Raw genomic sequence first — 15,204 nt, forward strand, 5'->3', positions numbered from 1 at the left:
GTTGCGGTCCCATTATTCTCCGTTCGCGTCGCACGCCGCCACGCGCCGCAGCGTGACCGTTCACTCGACGCCTGCGTACTGGTCAGTACTACAGCACCGGGTGCGTACCTATGGGCTCTCCGCGCTAGCGACGGGTTTAGCAGTGGAGGTGGGAGTGCGTGTAAGCTGCTGTTAGATGGGAAGTCGAATAGCGTGCACAGTCCATAGACGAGATGTAATGAGTAGTTACTAGTAACTGATTATTGCAATTGAAAGCGGTTGATATCCATTAAGCAGCTCCTGTTCACAAGGTGGTGCCCGTGTATGTATTGAGTGAGCGTTTCCTTGCGGCTGTGTGTCATTCCACGCTTTCGGTGAAGTAGCAACTTGCCCTAGTACCAGGTCGGAATTTCTTGAGAATTACTAACTCGTTCTCATACGATGTGCACTGTGGTGGGATTTCTCGCTACTAGGCTCAGAATGACGGATGATTACTGACTCTCGGAGTATTTCTGAGAATATCTAGCGTTACCAGGGAATTCTCAGGGAGGTATTTTCCTGATGTGGAGCGGCAACAGTGTCGAACGTCGCCAGTTCACCTATGGATACGATCCGGAGAGCGGCAGCGAGGTCGAGCGTCGCGACACCCCCGCGTTCAACTACGGCTATAAGCCCGAGAGCGGAAACACCGTGGCGCGCCGTCAATTCACTTACGGGTACGATCCGGAGAGCGGGAGCAAGACGGAACGTCGCGATACTCCGACGTTCGACTATGGGTACGGACCTGAGAGTGCTGGTAAGCGCTATGGTTTAATGTGTTCTGTGACGCTCTATTGACGGGTTCTTAGGCGAAAATACCCCGACTCCCGGCACTGGTAGGGGTTCAGATCACTGTCGCAGCATTGTCTGGTTCTGACATCCTCCCTTAGATACTGCCGCGGCCGCTCCGAGTGCTGCAGTGGCCACCCCGGGTGCTGCAGTGGCCGTTCCGAGCGCTGCAGTCTAAATGCCAGACGTTGTTGGGTTGTGGGGAATAGAGCACGTTCAAGATGGTCGCTTGTGTGACAACTGTGCTCTCGGTATGTCTAGGTTCATAACATGCTGTTTCTGTTTCCCTCCGCGCCGAACAATATCTGCGCAACCGATGTGATCGTCCTTGCAATGTCTGTAACGATGACTCTTGATTCCTCCTTGTTCTTGGAGAGAATGTTAATCCACCGTTGTGCAGTCTGCGATGGTACTTAGATATGTATCTTGAATGCACCGCTCGGTCGCTGTCAGCCCCATGGCACCGAGACAAAGGTCTGCCGTCGAGGCCGGAAGGGGACGATGTGTCATCGAACGATTGCTCTTCACTGGTCACGCTTCCTTTCGAACATGCTACCACTTCGTCTCTGTCAATCTGCTCCACCATAGTTCTTTATCACTCTCGCGCTTCTTGTATTTAAAGAGGGGCGCGTCGTTCATATCATCCTCGAAACTTAACCCCCCCCCCCCCCCCCGCTTCTCCCCTCTCGCTTCGCGCGCACTTCAAGGTTCGGCACGGACGAGCGACGCGACGGTCGCGCGTGCATTTCTAGTCGAGTCGTGCAGATAGTTAAGTTAAGTACAGTATTCGTTAGTGATCAGGTGGTCCCACTACCCCTACAGAACATCGCCCGCCCCTTCACCACCCCGAACGCCCATCGCCGACTCTCCGTTTGAAACGCCTGCCGATAGTTCGCGTGTCGATTTTCCGACGCGCTCGCTGTTCTCCGACACCGTGGGTTATTATTTGGTCGCCTTTGAAGAAGATTTGAGTCGGCGTCGACTGAAAGACCCACATCGGTTGAACAAGTAAGTATTCCGTTTTCAACTTGTTCCAAACTTGTTCCGACAAGGATGCAGTCGTTTCAGGTCGGAATGCCGGGCCGCCTCGACGACGCGGTGACAAGGTAACGCGCATGTCACGCTCCGATCCCCGCACTCGACGCGCGCTCGGTCGACGTTCTCTCCGACTCGCAGGACTCTCGCAGGCTGAGGTCGACGGTCGTCGTCGAGCAGCCCTTACCTGGGCCACGGCCAGCCACGCTCCGCCAACACTCTGGGTCTCCTCTGTCGGTCTGGGATTGCCATCAATGGCTAACATCGTCAATGGGAGATGCTGGATGGAGACGGCATTACCGGAGCCTCCACTGGTACAGAATGGCTCAATAGTGCTCAAAAGTGCGTTCTGCAATATGCGTATATGAGAACGCGACTGACGACGGTCTTTCAGCTCATGATGTGAGAGTTGTGCTGGGTACTCTGGCTCACACCTTACCGTCGTTTCTGTAGATCGGATGGATTGTTTCGGGCGCGTTCACCCTCGTCGCGGTACTTGTTTCCTTTTGGCTCATCTGGCAACACCTATCCTGGTATACCAACGTGGGTTGTGTTCTCCGTTCTATTGCGCATTCTGTGAATGAAAGGCTTGTCTAGAAACGGGAGCAGAGATGTAAGTCTGAATGTGTGCGCCCCGGCGACTTCCCTCCTTACACCATGCAGATACCGTACGCATCCTCCTCATGGTGCCCATTTATGCTGTGATCACGTTTGGCTCCTATCTCTACTGGGTAGGTCACATAGTCTTGCGAAGCCGAGTTTCACATTCTCACCTGCCCACAGAACCACTCCACCGCGCTGCTGCTCATCCGCGACTGCTACGAGTCCATCGTCTTGACGTCATTCTTTTACCTTCTGTTGAACTATCTCTCGCATGATCCGGAGGAGCAGAAGGAAGTATTTCGCAAAGTATGTGCCTTTTCATTTGAGTGTTGGTGTGGTAACTGAACGAGACGTCAGGTCGGACTATCCAAGGAGTTTGACCGCAACGCGCGAAGGCGAGGCGAGCGGCCGTCGCACTGGATGTTCCCCATGCAGTTCATAAAGTGGAAGCCAGAGGTATGCTATTCGTGGTGCTGCTTCGTTGTATGCTGAAATGACTATCAGGACGGCCTGTATTTCCTGCAACTCATGAAGTGGGGTGTGCTGCAGTACTGTGTCATCAGACCTACGTGAGTACTGTCGGACATGCTCTATATCTCGAATGACATAACCTGTCGACCTAGAACGACACTCGCTGCGGTCATCCTCAACTATATCGGGCTGTATTGTGAGGATTCGTGGGGCCCGGGGTGGGGGCACGTCTACGTAAGTCCCGTCATTCTCGCGCGCCCTGACTCGTGCCTGACATATCCCACGCGGTAGATCACGGTCGTCATGTCCCTTTCGGTGACTATAGCTATGTACTGCCTCATTCAGCTCTACATGCCCATCTCCGAGTATCTGGCGCCCCGTAAACCGATCTTGAAGCTCTTTGCTGTCAAGGCTGTCGGTGAGCCGAGCTTCACCCATACCGGAGGATGCAGGATCTCATGGGCCATCAGTTTTCTTGACGTTTTGGCAGGCTACCCTCATCTCAATTCTGGAGACCTTCGACGTAATCAAAGACGTACGTCCTCGGCTACACTTCATGTTCACGGCCTGACCTCGCGTTCCTCCAGACCGAGTACATGACAGCGGACAACGTCGCCACCGGCATCAGTGCTATCATGGAATGCGTCGAGATGACGCTTTTCGCGCTCCTCCACATCAAGGCGTACACTTACGTCGTCTATCGCGACCCCTCCGCACCCCGCCTCTCCCGCTGGCGCGCTCTCGTGCACGCATTGAACTTCAAGGAGACGCTGGTGGAGCTCTGGAAGGGCTGCGTGTATATGGTGCGGAGATCGAGAGGGCACGAGACGGATCGGCAGGTGAGGAGGGGGGCGGCGTATGAGAGCGTGTTTGGGAAATCACGGTGGGAGCTCGGGAAGGGGGAGACGACGCCGAAGGAGAAGGGGAGGAAGGGGAGCCTCGGTGTGGAGATGGAGGTGGACCGGGTGATGCATGTGGAGGGCGAGAGACAGTGGCTCGGAATGGGGGACGAGTACGCTTATGGGATGGGGTATCACTCGAGGAGGATCAGGGAGAAGAGCGATGGGCTGGAGGACCAGATCGAGAAGGAGCTCACTGCGAGAGGGTATCGCAAGCGAGGTACGTCTTCTCTAGTCGCCGGGTCGCTGTGGCCTGCTCATACTCACGGTTCGTTTGCAGAGTCCTTCAAGGATCGCCCTAGCCTGGGTGCGTATGCTCCCGTCGGCCAGGACGAAAGCCCCCAAGCCCACTCCCGCACGCGCGCATGGTGGCGCGACGTCTACGCACGCATCTCGCGCACCAGCACCGACCGTGACCCTGATCCCGAGCACGAGCCCGCACCTGAGGACCCGCCAACGAAGTCGTTTAAGAGGCTGCACGGATACCACGTCCCCCAGATGAGCCTCGACGACCCACCTCCCCGATCTGCGATCCGTGAGTACCGCGACAGCCAGCGTTCGCGCAGGCCTCCTCCATTGTTGCATGGCCTAGTCGCGCTAGACCCAGAGCCTCCGTCACCGCCCAGCGAAGTCCGGATACCCCCGCGCGCGTCCCCACCGCGCGAGTCCTCCCGGCGCCTTAGCGCGTCGCTTACCCCGCTCGACTTCACGCGCTCGCGCGACTCGCAGGCCACCGTGCAGACGCAGAGCCCGAAGCCGCTCCCGCGCCGACCGTCCGGCCCGCGCTCGCCACGCGACTCCCTCACCGACAGTTTCCTCGCGCGCGCGTTCACGAACCTCCCCGAGCCGACGACGTCCGTCGAGCAGCTCAGCACCGGCCCGTCGTCCGAGCGGTCCTCGCAGTCCCACCGCACCCAGGTGCGCCTCGCCGCGGAGCCTGCGCTCCTCCCGCGCTCGCTCGACAAGGCGCGGGCACCCACGCTCGAAGAGCCACCCACCCCGCCCGCGAAGGCGACGTCGCCTGTGGTGACGTCGCCGGGGATGATGATGTATAGGGCGGAGCGGACGCGTAGGACAGAGCTCGGCGTGACTCTGCAAGGCGTCCCGGAAGACGCGGCGTTGGCGTCCAGTAGCACGCCGGTGCGTGCGCGGAGGATGTCGAGTCCGCCCGGACGCCTTGCGTCCTCGCGCGCACGGAGGTCGTCTCGTCCTGAGGAGCCCAAGCGACGTTCCCTCGGAGGCCCTGTTTCTTCGTTGTCGCCGACTTCGCCTCCGCCGATTCCTGCGGGACGGGTCACTCGGTACACCCCGCGCGGTGCGCCCATCGTCCTGCCGGCGCCGCTCGCCCCGGCTGCGGGTCAGGGCTCGTCGTCGCCTTCTACTCCGACACAGAGGACGCCGTTCTCGCCTCCGGGTGCTTTTGGACCGCCGTTGGATACTGACTATTTACGACGTGACATGACATGACGATTGCTTCATGACGCTGACGTTGATTACTAATGATTTATGACGATATTTATGTCGTGGTTTCCGCAGGGGATTGCAGGATTTTGGTTGGATCATGATGTTGTTGTGAGCTTTCTGCTTCGCTAGCCCGTTGATCATTTCTTACGAAGTGATCCTCGGTCAATTTACCACTATTTGAGGGATTTGGGCACTGCCGCTTGTATCGTCCCCACAGTGTTATTCGTGCTGTTCTGCTGAGGACGAGCGATGCACAGGCAACTTGGTTATAGACGAGATCAACGCAGGCCTGCAGCCTTCACACAGGTAACTGATGTACTCGACGGCAAGGCTGAATCATCCCACGGGAATGCGCGTAGCTCAAGACCTGTTTACCATGCACCAGCGTGTCAACGAACCACTGAGTTCCTGTAGAGACGAAGACGTACGGTATGGTCGCTAGAGGCGAGCGTGTACGGTTACTTGTTCTTCGGTGGCTCAGCGCAGCCGCACGCGGGGTAGGTGCAGGAGCCGCCGTTGGCTTGGACGTTAGCGCAGGTAGCTTTGTCCTATAATGTTATCAGCAACCGGATCCTTCACAGAGGGTTACTGGTAGTTCACTTACAGACATGATGTTCGAGTGTAGTCGAGGACTGGGGAGTGAGAGTGAGATGCGCTCGGTTTATATGATGTACCAGTGAACTCACCTGTGCGCAGAGTATGAACGTTGTGACATACTCTGGCCCTGATTGGTTCATGTCACAAGCCAATGGGGATGGTCGTAGCGGTCATCGTTGTGAATGCGGCGCTCGAGAGAGGACCTACTAGTACACAGCACGCGTCAATATGTCAAGTCGCGGATCTTGACGCAAGATGTACAGCGCGGTACTTCCACTTTGACCAAAAGATTATGGGCCGCACAGACCTTTCTCCGGGTCATCTTATCGTAGCAAACCGTCAAGTGCGGCAGCACCAGTAGTATCTACTCCCAGTACTAGTAAGTAGTGGAACTGGTGGAATTTTCAATTTGCTACAAGCAGAGGCGGCAGGCTCCGAGCGGAGATCAATGTTGTGATAGGCGCGGTGCCAGTGGATACCGTACTTTGTACACGGTACAAGTTGACTTTCCGGTCATCAAACAACGTCCAGTGCTGCTACTGCAAAAACACGGTTAGAAACGAGAGAGTACCGTCAACAATGCCTACTCTCCAGGAACTCCCAGTCGAGCTCCTGCTCGTGATCATCGCTTATCTTCCCCTCCAGTCTCTTCATCGCTTCCGCAGGGTCTCCAAGTTTGTCGATAATGTCATTCACGGAAATGAGGAGCTCGTCTATCGCCAGGCTGCTTCGCTACACGCGTATGTAGACGGTCTCGACAGCGTCGATCCCCCGCGCGCTGAACGGAGAAGCCCCACTTACCCATTCACTGATGCAACATCATGGAAGCAATACTGTAAGTGACATGCGATCAGCTCTCAGCGCATCTCTTTTCCAAATGCTGACTCAGTTCAATTGGCAGGCCAACTATGCCTTGACTTGAACCGCAATTGGGTCGGCCAGGGATCAGCCACTCCCAGGACCTACTGCGTACAGAATGCAGATGTACATCGCATCAAGGTGGACGAAGAACGCGGGCTGTTATTTACCTCTCACGAGACTGGTGGCATCATCGTTACTGACCTGATATCCGGCGAAATCTTGTGGACATTACCTGAGGTAAGCATCTACCTCGTCCGTTCCACACGCTACTGATATCATCGTGAACGCGCAGAACTACGTGCGGACGCATGCACACCTCGAATATGAGAACGGCTACCTCATATTTGACCGCTTCGATAGCGATAAAGAAGTCTGGCGTCTCGCCGCCGACTTCCATCCTTCGCAAACTCCTCCGAACGCGAGCCCCGACAGCCCTCAACGCGTCGCCTCACTCTTCGCCGAAGCACGCTACAGTAACACCTCTCACGGACACCTCAAGCCCTGGGCGCTTCTGACAACCACCCAGCCGACATTTGCATACCGATTCTCATACCCTACATTGATTGTCATGTCCATGGACACCGCCTACTTATGGGACATCCCCTCCGCGACACTCACACAGACGATCCGCGATGCGGAGGAGCCGTTCACGCACAACGATGGCGACGGCGATGAACGCAGTACAATTTCGTACGTCGACGTAAGCGCACATCACCTCTTCATCTGCGGCTGGCACGAGCTCCGCATCATCAATCGCTCGAACGGCACCCTCGCGATGCGCATCCCCTCGCAGCCGATTTTTGCCATCACCCGCATTTTGCTGTCCCATGAACGACGGGACGCGCCCATGGTCATCGTCCCTCTTAAAGCGCAAGCTCTCCCGCCGCCACAGCCGAGCGCACTTCCCTTCCCGTCCTTTGTCGCTGGTAAGTATCATCGCTCCTCTACCGCCTTTCCCCCTCCCTAACGCCCTACTACAGCTCACGTCTCGCGGTGCGGCCGCCACCTCGTGGCCATGCTCGCCGACAATCGGCTACTCCTCGTCGAGAATTTCGAGCGCGTCATACGCGGGGAACTCCGCATCGCGGAGGCTGCGCTCGAGGTCAACATCGCGCTCCCAGTGAATGCGATCTTCATCAGCGTCTACCTCGCCTACGAGTTCGGACGCGTCGGCGTCGTCACGGTGAGTCTTCATCCGCCTTTGAGTTGACCTCCCTGACCTCATCTCCTCCACAGACATCCGGCGTATACATCTTTACGCTCGACGCCACCGAGCATCTCCTCATAGACCCAGCCATCCCTCCCTCGCGGAATAGCCTCTCCCTCGGGCTCATCCGCCCCTCGCCTGCTGCGGAGTCCATCCCGCCTCAGACCTCCTTCCGCAACCTCGCCGCGGCCTACCTCCCGCGCCTCCGCAACAAGCACGTCCTCGTCAACCTCAGCTGCCTCCAGATGACCGCGACGCGGCTGTACCTCACTTGGGACCGCCGGCGCGCGGACATCCTCGAGCAGGCGTAAAGGTCATATTGATACATCACAGGACTGTAATTACAGTACGGTCGTGATACATGCACGCCTGTAGCACAGAGGAGGCTTGTGAATGTATCACATAATATATTACAGACCCTACTGTAATGTATCGAAGCCATGTGCTCGCACCGCGCAGCTGACTCACCACTAATCATGATACTATGCCTACTATATCTGGCACAGATCTCAGGCTGGCGGGTTTGATGCGCCTGTCCCGTTCCGCACAGCCAGCGGCGCTGCACGCGGCACGCAGTGCGCGGTCCTGACGCGACTATGTATGGCTATGTACGTGGCTTGACTGCTGGCGACACGCGGTACGCGGCTGTACGCGGCGGTAGCATTACATAAGCGTCAGGCGATGTTGCTGCCTATATTTGGCACGGGCCTGGCGGGTTTGATGCGCCCACTTCGTTCCGCACGGCCAGCGGCATGGCGCGCAGCACGTGGTTCTGACGCGACTACGTACTATAGGTCTATGTACTCGAGGCTGGACCGCTGGCAACACGCAGTTGTACACGGCGGGGTGCACGCAGCACTGTTGACTTTTACCATATTCGGTATAGCCGAGGCGAGTAGATCGCGGTCGATTGCGTTCGATTGCGTTCGATCGCGTTCGATCGCGTTAGATCGCGTTAGCGCTCACCATTTGCCCACCTTCCCAGTAGAAACCTGACATGGAAGGTCATTCAGGCTGTGCACTGATAGAGTAGAGGCTGTTATAAATGTGTTTTACAACACTGCATATATATTTACCGTGGTATACCGTGGTAGATCGTGGTAGATCGCGTCAGATCGTGTTAGATCGCGTTAGCGCTCACTCTTCGGGCCACTCTCCCAATCGAAAACACGACATGGAGGGTTATGCAGGCTTCGTATTGATAGAATAGAGGTCGCTATGACTTTGTTACATAATACTGTACATATGATAAAAAATCTCACCGACAGAATGGGGCGTTACCTCTGCCAATGTTGACGGTGTTGTAGTATGCAGTTTCTATTGTACAATGTAGTGTGTTTGAACGTGACACCTCGACTGTCGGTTGCTTGTCGGTATTCCTCACTTTAGTATCAGTTGAGTAAGGATATTATGGTGTATATTATTCATCTCTATGACTAAACAAAGTGATTCAACCGCTATGAGTGCCAAACGAGTGTTGCGAAATGTTGCGCTGACCGTTATTCGCCTCCTGATTGGCTGAGCGATCCCTCGTTTCGCTTCGGCAGTACCTTGTGCGTACACTGTGCAGATTCTTGAGCGATTTTGTACTCACTTAACGTTTTCATAGCTATATAATCAACTCGATGTGCATCAAATTCCGGTATTGCTATGTCCAAGGCCAGAATATAATTGTTTTGCTGTTTCGCAGGGCGCACGCCACAATCTTGCCAAATCGGGCAGGTGCTCTGGCGGTGGCGCCCAGCGCCTAGCCGGCTTATGCCGTGCCCGAGCCTGCCCGAGCCCGCCACGTGGCCCAGACTGCCGGCTCATGCTGTGCCTGACTGCGCCCACCACGCGGCCCCGAGCGCGCCCGCCACGCGGCCCCGACCGCCCCAAATGAATATCACGGAACCGCCAGCGCCTGGTTCTGTCATCGTGCCGCGCTCCCGGAAAGGTCAACGTGGCGCGTGCGATCTATTGCGCGGGCACTGACGAGAGCGTGTCAACCCATTGAACGACTGCTACCCCCTATATGCACGGTTGCGTGCCGTTTCGACAGGCAGCAGGGTGCCCAATACAGCAAGAAGCAGAGAAATCTCATGATTAGTAATCCAAATATACGGTAAGTGCCACATTGGGCTGGGATCTGTAATGTATGAGAGATTCTAGTCTCCGTTGCTGACCAAAAAGAGTTACTCTCGTTTTTGGTCTGCAATAAGACGCGCTGCCTAACCGGGCCTGAAGGGTTCCGGATATAAAAGGCAAGTAGTGATTTGCCTCCTGACTCTCCCTCCAGAGCGCGTCTCGTGTCGTGCTGGACTACGACGATACATAACGAGAATTTGCTACAGAATTGAATGTTTCTGATCCTTGATAAGTCTGTGCACTTCACGGTGCGGTTTGGCTGGTTGCACGGCATGAAGACGTGCATAAAGGTGCGGATGGTCCACATATGGTATTGCTTATGTAATCTCACGTTGTACGTTCGCTCGGACGCTCAAGTTTGGCGATTTGAGTCTCTTTGAGTGACAACCTTCAGCCAAAAAATCGCCCAGGAGCTTTGACTGAGGTACTGTTTTCGATTTTTGCTCTAGGTAACACTTTGGTCTCCATCGTGCACTAGAAGATTGGTACGCGACGGACACATTTATCACTGGCGCTGTGGTTTGTGCATGAGCTTAAACATCGCGTTCAAGCTGCAGCATTCGAGAAGCCTGCTGTCCAAGGGTAGCATCAGATTGAGTGATATATCATCCCGCGGGCTAAACTCAGCGTGGAAAATTCAGGGAGGAGTATCATCATGTTACAAAACGAGCGTGGTGAACTGCGCCGGGCAGACGAAGACCTTGCGCCCGTCGTCGCTGTTGTCCTCGACATCCGATGTTGCACACGAAATCAACGGGGGCGTCGCGAGCAGCCTCTACGTCATCTCCCAGATCTCTATGCCTGCGACAGTGTTGAACACTCTGTCAAATGACCTCTCCTCCTCGAACAGTTGCTTAAGCGCCGCAAGGGGCTCACCGATGAAGACCTCCCCAGCGCCCCAGCGCCGTATTTGCGTTTCAACACGCTTGCGTCTCGTCAGCGACGCCCTGGAGTTATTGTCCTCCGACTGTTCGCTCTCGTGACGCTCGTCCACGTCCTGCACAACTTCGTACTCCTGAGAGATCTGCGCGCATGCAGCACACATACACGTTTTCCTTCGCGAAAATCTGCAGTGTTCTCGCCAGGGCGTGAGCATGACACCCTTGCTCTTCCACACGACAATTACTTCGAAGGGACGGACGGCGCAGTGCTCGATCGGGACCACAGCTCGGAGCGAGGTACTAAGATTGTGGTGCTTGTCTGAGGCAGGCACACAGAGACCGGTTCTTCTGCCAAGCATTGACTCAGTTGCATACCATTAAACACGTCGGCCGTGCTCCACGAGATCCAGACGGACGTCGTACCGCGTAGTCGAGTCGCAAACAGTGAAGATAATACGCAGACGCGTGTGCAGAACACGACGCGGAGCGCGTTATTTACATCTATTTTCCACACACGTGACTCGGCCTACGGCCGAACGTCGCAGGCCCGCATAGCCGTGTCCAGTGGTACAAGACTAGAGAGATTCCAGCTGTGATACATCACGGTATTCCTAATTGGGTGTCATCTGTAGAGCACAGTCGTTTATGTATCACGGCTGTACTCTAACTACAAGGGTTTATGTATCAGTATGCCAGCTCCAGGTGCCTCGAGCGCCTGCCAGATGTGGATTCGCAAGCCACCGGCGCTGCGGCGGCTGGGGTGGGAGACGGCGGGTGGCGCTTCGACGTCGACGCGGACAACATGGATATGTACGACGAGATGTTGGAGGACGAGATGACGCTCCCGCCGGGGCCGGTCATGGAGCTGCATGCAGGTGAGTCGTAGCCGCCTGCCTGCGCGGCTGGGATCTAGCTGACGACCGTACAATCCATTTCTTCAGAGTTCGGTGCGATTGTGCTGTGTGTAGACTTCAGGCCGCCAATATGTACATCAGGACGGGCAGCCTTGGCGACGGCAGAGTGACGCATCCGACCATTGCGATTGAAATGTAGCACTTATTCGTTTTGTATGCCATGTAATTTTGTGAGTCTGACTAAGATCGGCAATGTCAGTAAGTAGAGGCATCCGCGTCTGTTGAGTGACGCCTACAGGCATTTGCAACTGACCAACTGACGTTTGTCTGTTCTGGCAGTACATTGAGAGCGATCGCGTGGGCATTATACATGTACATCTCGTGGTCGAGATCCGCGAGCGTCGCGTTGGGTTTCGGCGTGTACAGGATATGTCGTCCTGTGCCCAGCGCCGCATTTGCGACGATGACCGGTATGGCTGTTCTGATTCGATAACCACGTAGAACCAATCAGGGCCTGTCAATAACACGTCCATCCGTTGACGCATCCGCGTACACAAGCTCACCGCTCCGGTATATAAGCAGGATGTCTCGGTCTGTCTCTCCTCAGTCGCCGACTACACACCCCACTCGAAACATGTCTGTGAGTACACTCCCAGTTTCTTCAATCTCTTCCTGCCATGAACGTGGATGTTCACCCAATTACAGGACAAAGCTACCTGCGCCAACGTCCAAGCCAACGGCGGCTCCTGCACCTACCCTGCGTGCGGCTGCGCTGAGCCACCGAAGAGCAAATGAACGCGCGCTCGCCTTGAGTGGTCGTACGGTACGTGTCGGCGCTCCTCAATATTGTTGTAGCCGTGGACTGATTCCGAGACTGTGTAGGTGGCGGTGATCGCTCAGCGCTCATGCATGACTTACACTTGATCCATCGGATGACTCTTCAGTACTTCAGTATTGCCGAGTACCGATGTATGAAGCTTGCGCGAATATTACATTCGAACTTCTATTACGCTGCTTCCATCTCGTACCTCCTAAGAAGCAAAATAGAACATGGCATCGGGCCAAATCGTTGGAGTGACGTATCTAGCTTTGGCTGTCTGCATAAGCATAGAAAGGATGCCACGACGAACGATACCAGTGGAACAAACTGATATGATTTGCACAGAACCTACGAAATGTCTCCAGAAGCCTGACATCCTCATTTTGCCTTCAATTCATGTTCTAGGAGCTGCACGGACATCAGCACAGGTATCACGCAGAAGATCACCGAGGACCATCACTCACCTGGGTAGCGATCCTTGCGATGCCTTTGAGCTTCTTGCATTCTTCCTGCACGTTGAAGCCTCGCGTCGTATGCAACACTCCCTCATGGGCGTATCGGAACAAGTACCTGTCCATCCCACCCAAGCTCGAGATTATTCCTATGATCCTGCACTCAAGACTCACCGCAGACAAGCCTCCTCCTTGAAATCCGCATATAGCTTGCGGTTGTATTTCCTCTATATTCGCGCTCTCATTAGCAAGACGCGGGCATGGCTCCTGAACGAGCCGTACCTCCTCTCGGCGTGCCGCCTCCTCATATGTATGCGTCTGGTGGATGAGGAAATGGTCTGCCATAACGTAGAAAGAGACACCGCTGAGGTACATCTCGAACAAGCATGCCGCCTTGTTCGCGCCATACCCTGTGAAGCGTTCGTCGCACCTAGACCGAGGCTGGATTAGCGATGGCCGGGAGACGAGCGTACCATGGAACCGACCAGGAGACCCGCTTGCTAACGATGACGTACGGCTCGTACGCGCTCTGGTACTCCGCCACCCGGTATATCTCGCCGCTCCCCGGGGGAATGGAGAAGTAGCGCATATAGTCAGTGCTGTTGTGACCCGCGGCCCACATCGCGTGGAACGCGGAGACTTTCGGCGGGTCAGCTTGGGCCAAGCGGAGAAGACTCTGCAAAACAATCATAATGAGCGCCATATCACGAACGTCTGGTAGTGCAGCATATCACTCACTTTTTTGTCCGTCGGGAAGGTTCGCTGGTCCACTCCGTCCGCGAGGTTCGTATACTCGAACGCGGGCACCACGAGCGCGGCACGGCCTTCTCTGAGGCGTTGCATGACATCGCCGCTCGTGGAAGTGGTGCTCGAAGTCTGCTCTTGTTCGCCGTTTGGGGTGTTTGTGCTTCTCGCAAGGTCGATCGCTTCCCGTAAGGCGCCGCGCCAATCCGTGCAGACGGCAAAGTCCACGTCCAGCATCATGACAAACTCCGTTCTGGCAAAGAGCTTCGCAACGTTCCTCCACACGTTGAATTGACGCCCTCCTTCACCCTCGCCCTCGTCCTCATCCGTGGTATCGCCACCGTCGCCACGCGCAGACGCGGCGAAGGGCGAAAGCGCGAGGTGGACGTCGACGTGCATCGAGAACAGTGGCGAGGACATGTAGAGTGCGTGCAGGCGCTGCAGCGCTACGACGGACGGGTGCGTCTGCGCGAGCGAGGCGAGTGAAGCATGGGACGGGAAGGGTATATGCACCGTCACCGAGATCGGGCCGCGATACCTCTCGACGAGCTGACGGAAGACCTTGAATCTGTTGCGCGTCACGAGCGTTGTGATCGTCACGTCGTCTGGGTCCACCAAACCCGTCGAGCGGTAGTAGAATGGGATGATGCGCGTTGGATGAAGCGCTCCCGAGAACGCCTTGCTAAGGAGGGTTGCTTCCTGGACAGGTGTGCTGGTTGCATGGTCCATGCCAAGATGTTGCACCAATTCCGAGACAGGGAAGAAAAGCGGCGCCTCGGAGGCAGAGATGTCTTCGGGCCATAGAGCGTCAGAGAGGTCCACAGGCAGAGACAGGCTAGTTTCAGCGCTTGGCTTCAGGACCGCTTCGTTCTTCTTTGCCTCGATTGGTGTGGAGAAGCGTGACCAGGGAGATGCAGGGAACGAAAGGGCAGAATGAGAGTGTGCAAGCAAAGGCGACAGCAAGTAGTAGTTCGTCGTAAACAGAACGGAGAGCGCGACATAGCCCACGAGACATAGCCTGGCAGCCCTGGAGAGAGACTTGACGACGTCCATTGCTGCACTACAACAGGGAGTTCGATCGTCTTTGTTGAAAATTGATCTTCGAGTACCCCAAGTATGGGCGAAGCAGATTGGGTGTTGACAGGAGGTATAGGATACTTGCTTTTTCTGCGTATTTTTCGGGATACATAAAACGATGCGCAAGTCACTCGCCGCTCAGAAGAGACACCCGAGGTCCTGGTGAGTCACTTGCAGACTTAGCAGGTGCACTACGGCCTCTATCTCGGCCGTTGGGAGTCTTACGGCTACGCAGAGTGGGGCAAGGGGTTGAACGTTGGTACGAGACTAAAGACGGTGGCGCGGCCAGCGCGACGGTTGCGCAG

At 55.8% G+C, this 15,204-nt stretch overlaps 3 protein-coding genes across 3 annotated transcripts; 2 read left to right on the plus strand and 1 right to left on the minus strand.

Annotated features, from left to right (window-relative positions):
- The first annotated feature begins 1,954 nt into the window (after positions 1 to 1,954).
- Positions 1,955 to 5,405, plus strand: C8Q71DRAFT_166195 (DUF300-domain-containing protein). The gene is made up of 13 exons (XM_047916719.1): positions 1,955 to 2,184; positions 2,237 to 2,244; positions 2,296 to 2,385; positions 2,440 to 2,455; positions 2,506 to 2,573; positions 2,626 to 2,751; positions 2,803 to 2,901; positions 2,950 to 3,014; positions 3,069 to 3,150; positions 3,208 to 3,334; positions 3,387 to 3,451; positions 3,504 to 4,035; positions 4,096 to 5,405. The coding sequence occupies exons 1-13, from the start codon at positions 2,097 to 2,099 to the stop codon at positions 5,280 to 5,282; spliced, it is 2,553 nt and encodes an 850-aa protein (XP_047776864.1). The 5' UTR covers positions 1,955 to 2,096; the 3' UTR covers positions 5,283 to 5,405.
- A 970-nt stretch (positions 5,406 to 6,375) lies between these two features.
- C8Q71DRAFT_838553 (uncharacterized protein) lies at positions 6,376 to 8,384 on the plus strand. The gene is made up of 5 exons (XM_047926486.1): positions 6,376 to 6,711; positions 6,778 to 6,974; positions 7,030 to 7,663; positions 7,718 to 7,920; positions 7,974 to 8,384. The coding sequence occupies exons 1-5, from the start codon at positions 6,456 to 6,458 to the stop codon at positions 8,253 to 8,255; spliced, it is 1,572 nt and encodes a 523-aa protein (XP_047776865.1). The 5' UTR covers positions 6,376 to 6,455; the 3' UTR covers positions 8,256 to 8,384.
- Positions 8,385 to 12,851: 4,467 nt separating this feature from the next.
- Positions 12,852 to 15,154, minus strand: C8Q71DRAFT_166259 (glycosyl-transferase for dystroglycan-domain-containing protein). Its single transcript, XM_047916720.1, has 6 exons — positions 13,817 to 15,154; positions 13,564 to 13,754; positions 13,361 to 13,508; positions 13,253 to 13,305; positions 13,091 to 13,196; positions 12,852 to 13,034 (listed from the first exon to the last, which is right to left on the minus strand). The coding sequence occupies exons 1-6, from the start codon at positions 14,873 to 14,875 to the stop codon at positions 13,005 to 13,007; spliced, it is 1,587 nt and encodes a 528-aa protein (XP_047776866.1). The 5' UTR covers positions 14,876 to 15,154; the 3' UTR covers positions 12,852 to 13,004.
- Positions 15,155 to 15,204: the final 50 nt, after the last annotated feature.

Source organism: Rhodofomes roseus, assembly GCF_022264815.1.
Source record: "Rhodofomes roseus strain CIRM-BRFM 1785 chromosome Unknown C8Q71scaffold_16, whole genome shotgun sequence".
In the NCBI taxonomy this organism is placed as follows: Eukaryota; Fungi; Basidiomycota; class Agaricomycetes; order Polyporales; family Fomitopsidaceae; genus Rhodofomes; species Rhodofomes roseus.

Coding starts and splice junctions, on each gene's coding strand:
- C8Q71DRAFT_166259 (XM_047916720.1), bottom strand. CDS start 14,875: ATGGACGTCGTCAAGTCTCTCTCCAGGGCTGCCAGGCTATGTCTCGTG. Junction 13,306..13,360: donor AGGCGGCACGCCGAGAGGAG/GTACGGCTCGTT, acceptor GCGCGAATATAG/AGGAAATACAACCGCAAGCT. Junction 13,035..13,090: donor TCGCAAGGATCGCTACCCAG/GTGAGTGATGGT, acceptor ATGTCCGTGCAG/CTCCTAGAACATGAATTGAA.
- C8Q71DRAFT_166195 (XM_047916719.1), top strand. CDS start 2,097: ATGGCTAACATCGTCAATGGGAGATGCTGGATGGAGACGGCATTACCG. Junction 2,902..2,949: donor TCATAAAGTGGAAGCCAGAG/GTATGCTATTCG, acceptor AATGACTATCAG/GACGGCCTGTATTTCCTGCA. Junction 3,015..3,068: donor TACTGTGTCATCAGACCTAC/GTGAGTACTGTC, acceptor CTGTCGACCTAG/AACGACACTCGCTGCGGTCA.
- C8Q71DRAFT_838553 (XM_047926486.1), top strand. CDS start 6,456: ATGCCTACTCTCCAGGAACTCCCAGTCGAGCTCCTGCTCGTGATCATC. Junction 6,712..6,777: donor AACATCATGGAAGCAATACT/GTAAGTGACATG, acceptor TTCAATTGGCAG/GCCAACTATGCCTTGACTTG. Junction 7,664..7,717: donor CTTCCCGTCCTTTGTCGCTG/GTAAGTATCATC, acceptor GCCCTACTACAG/CTCACGTCTCGCGGTGCGGC.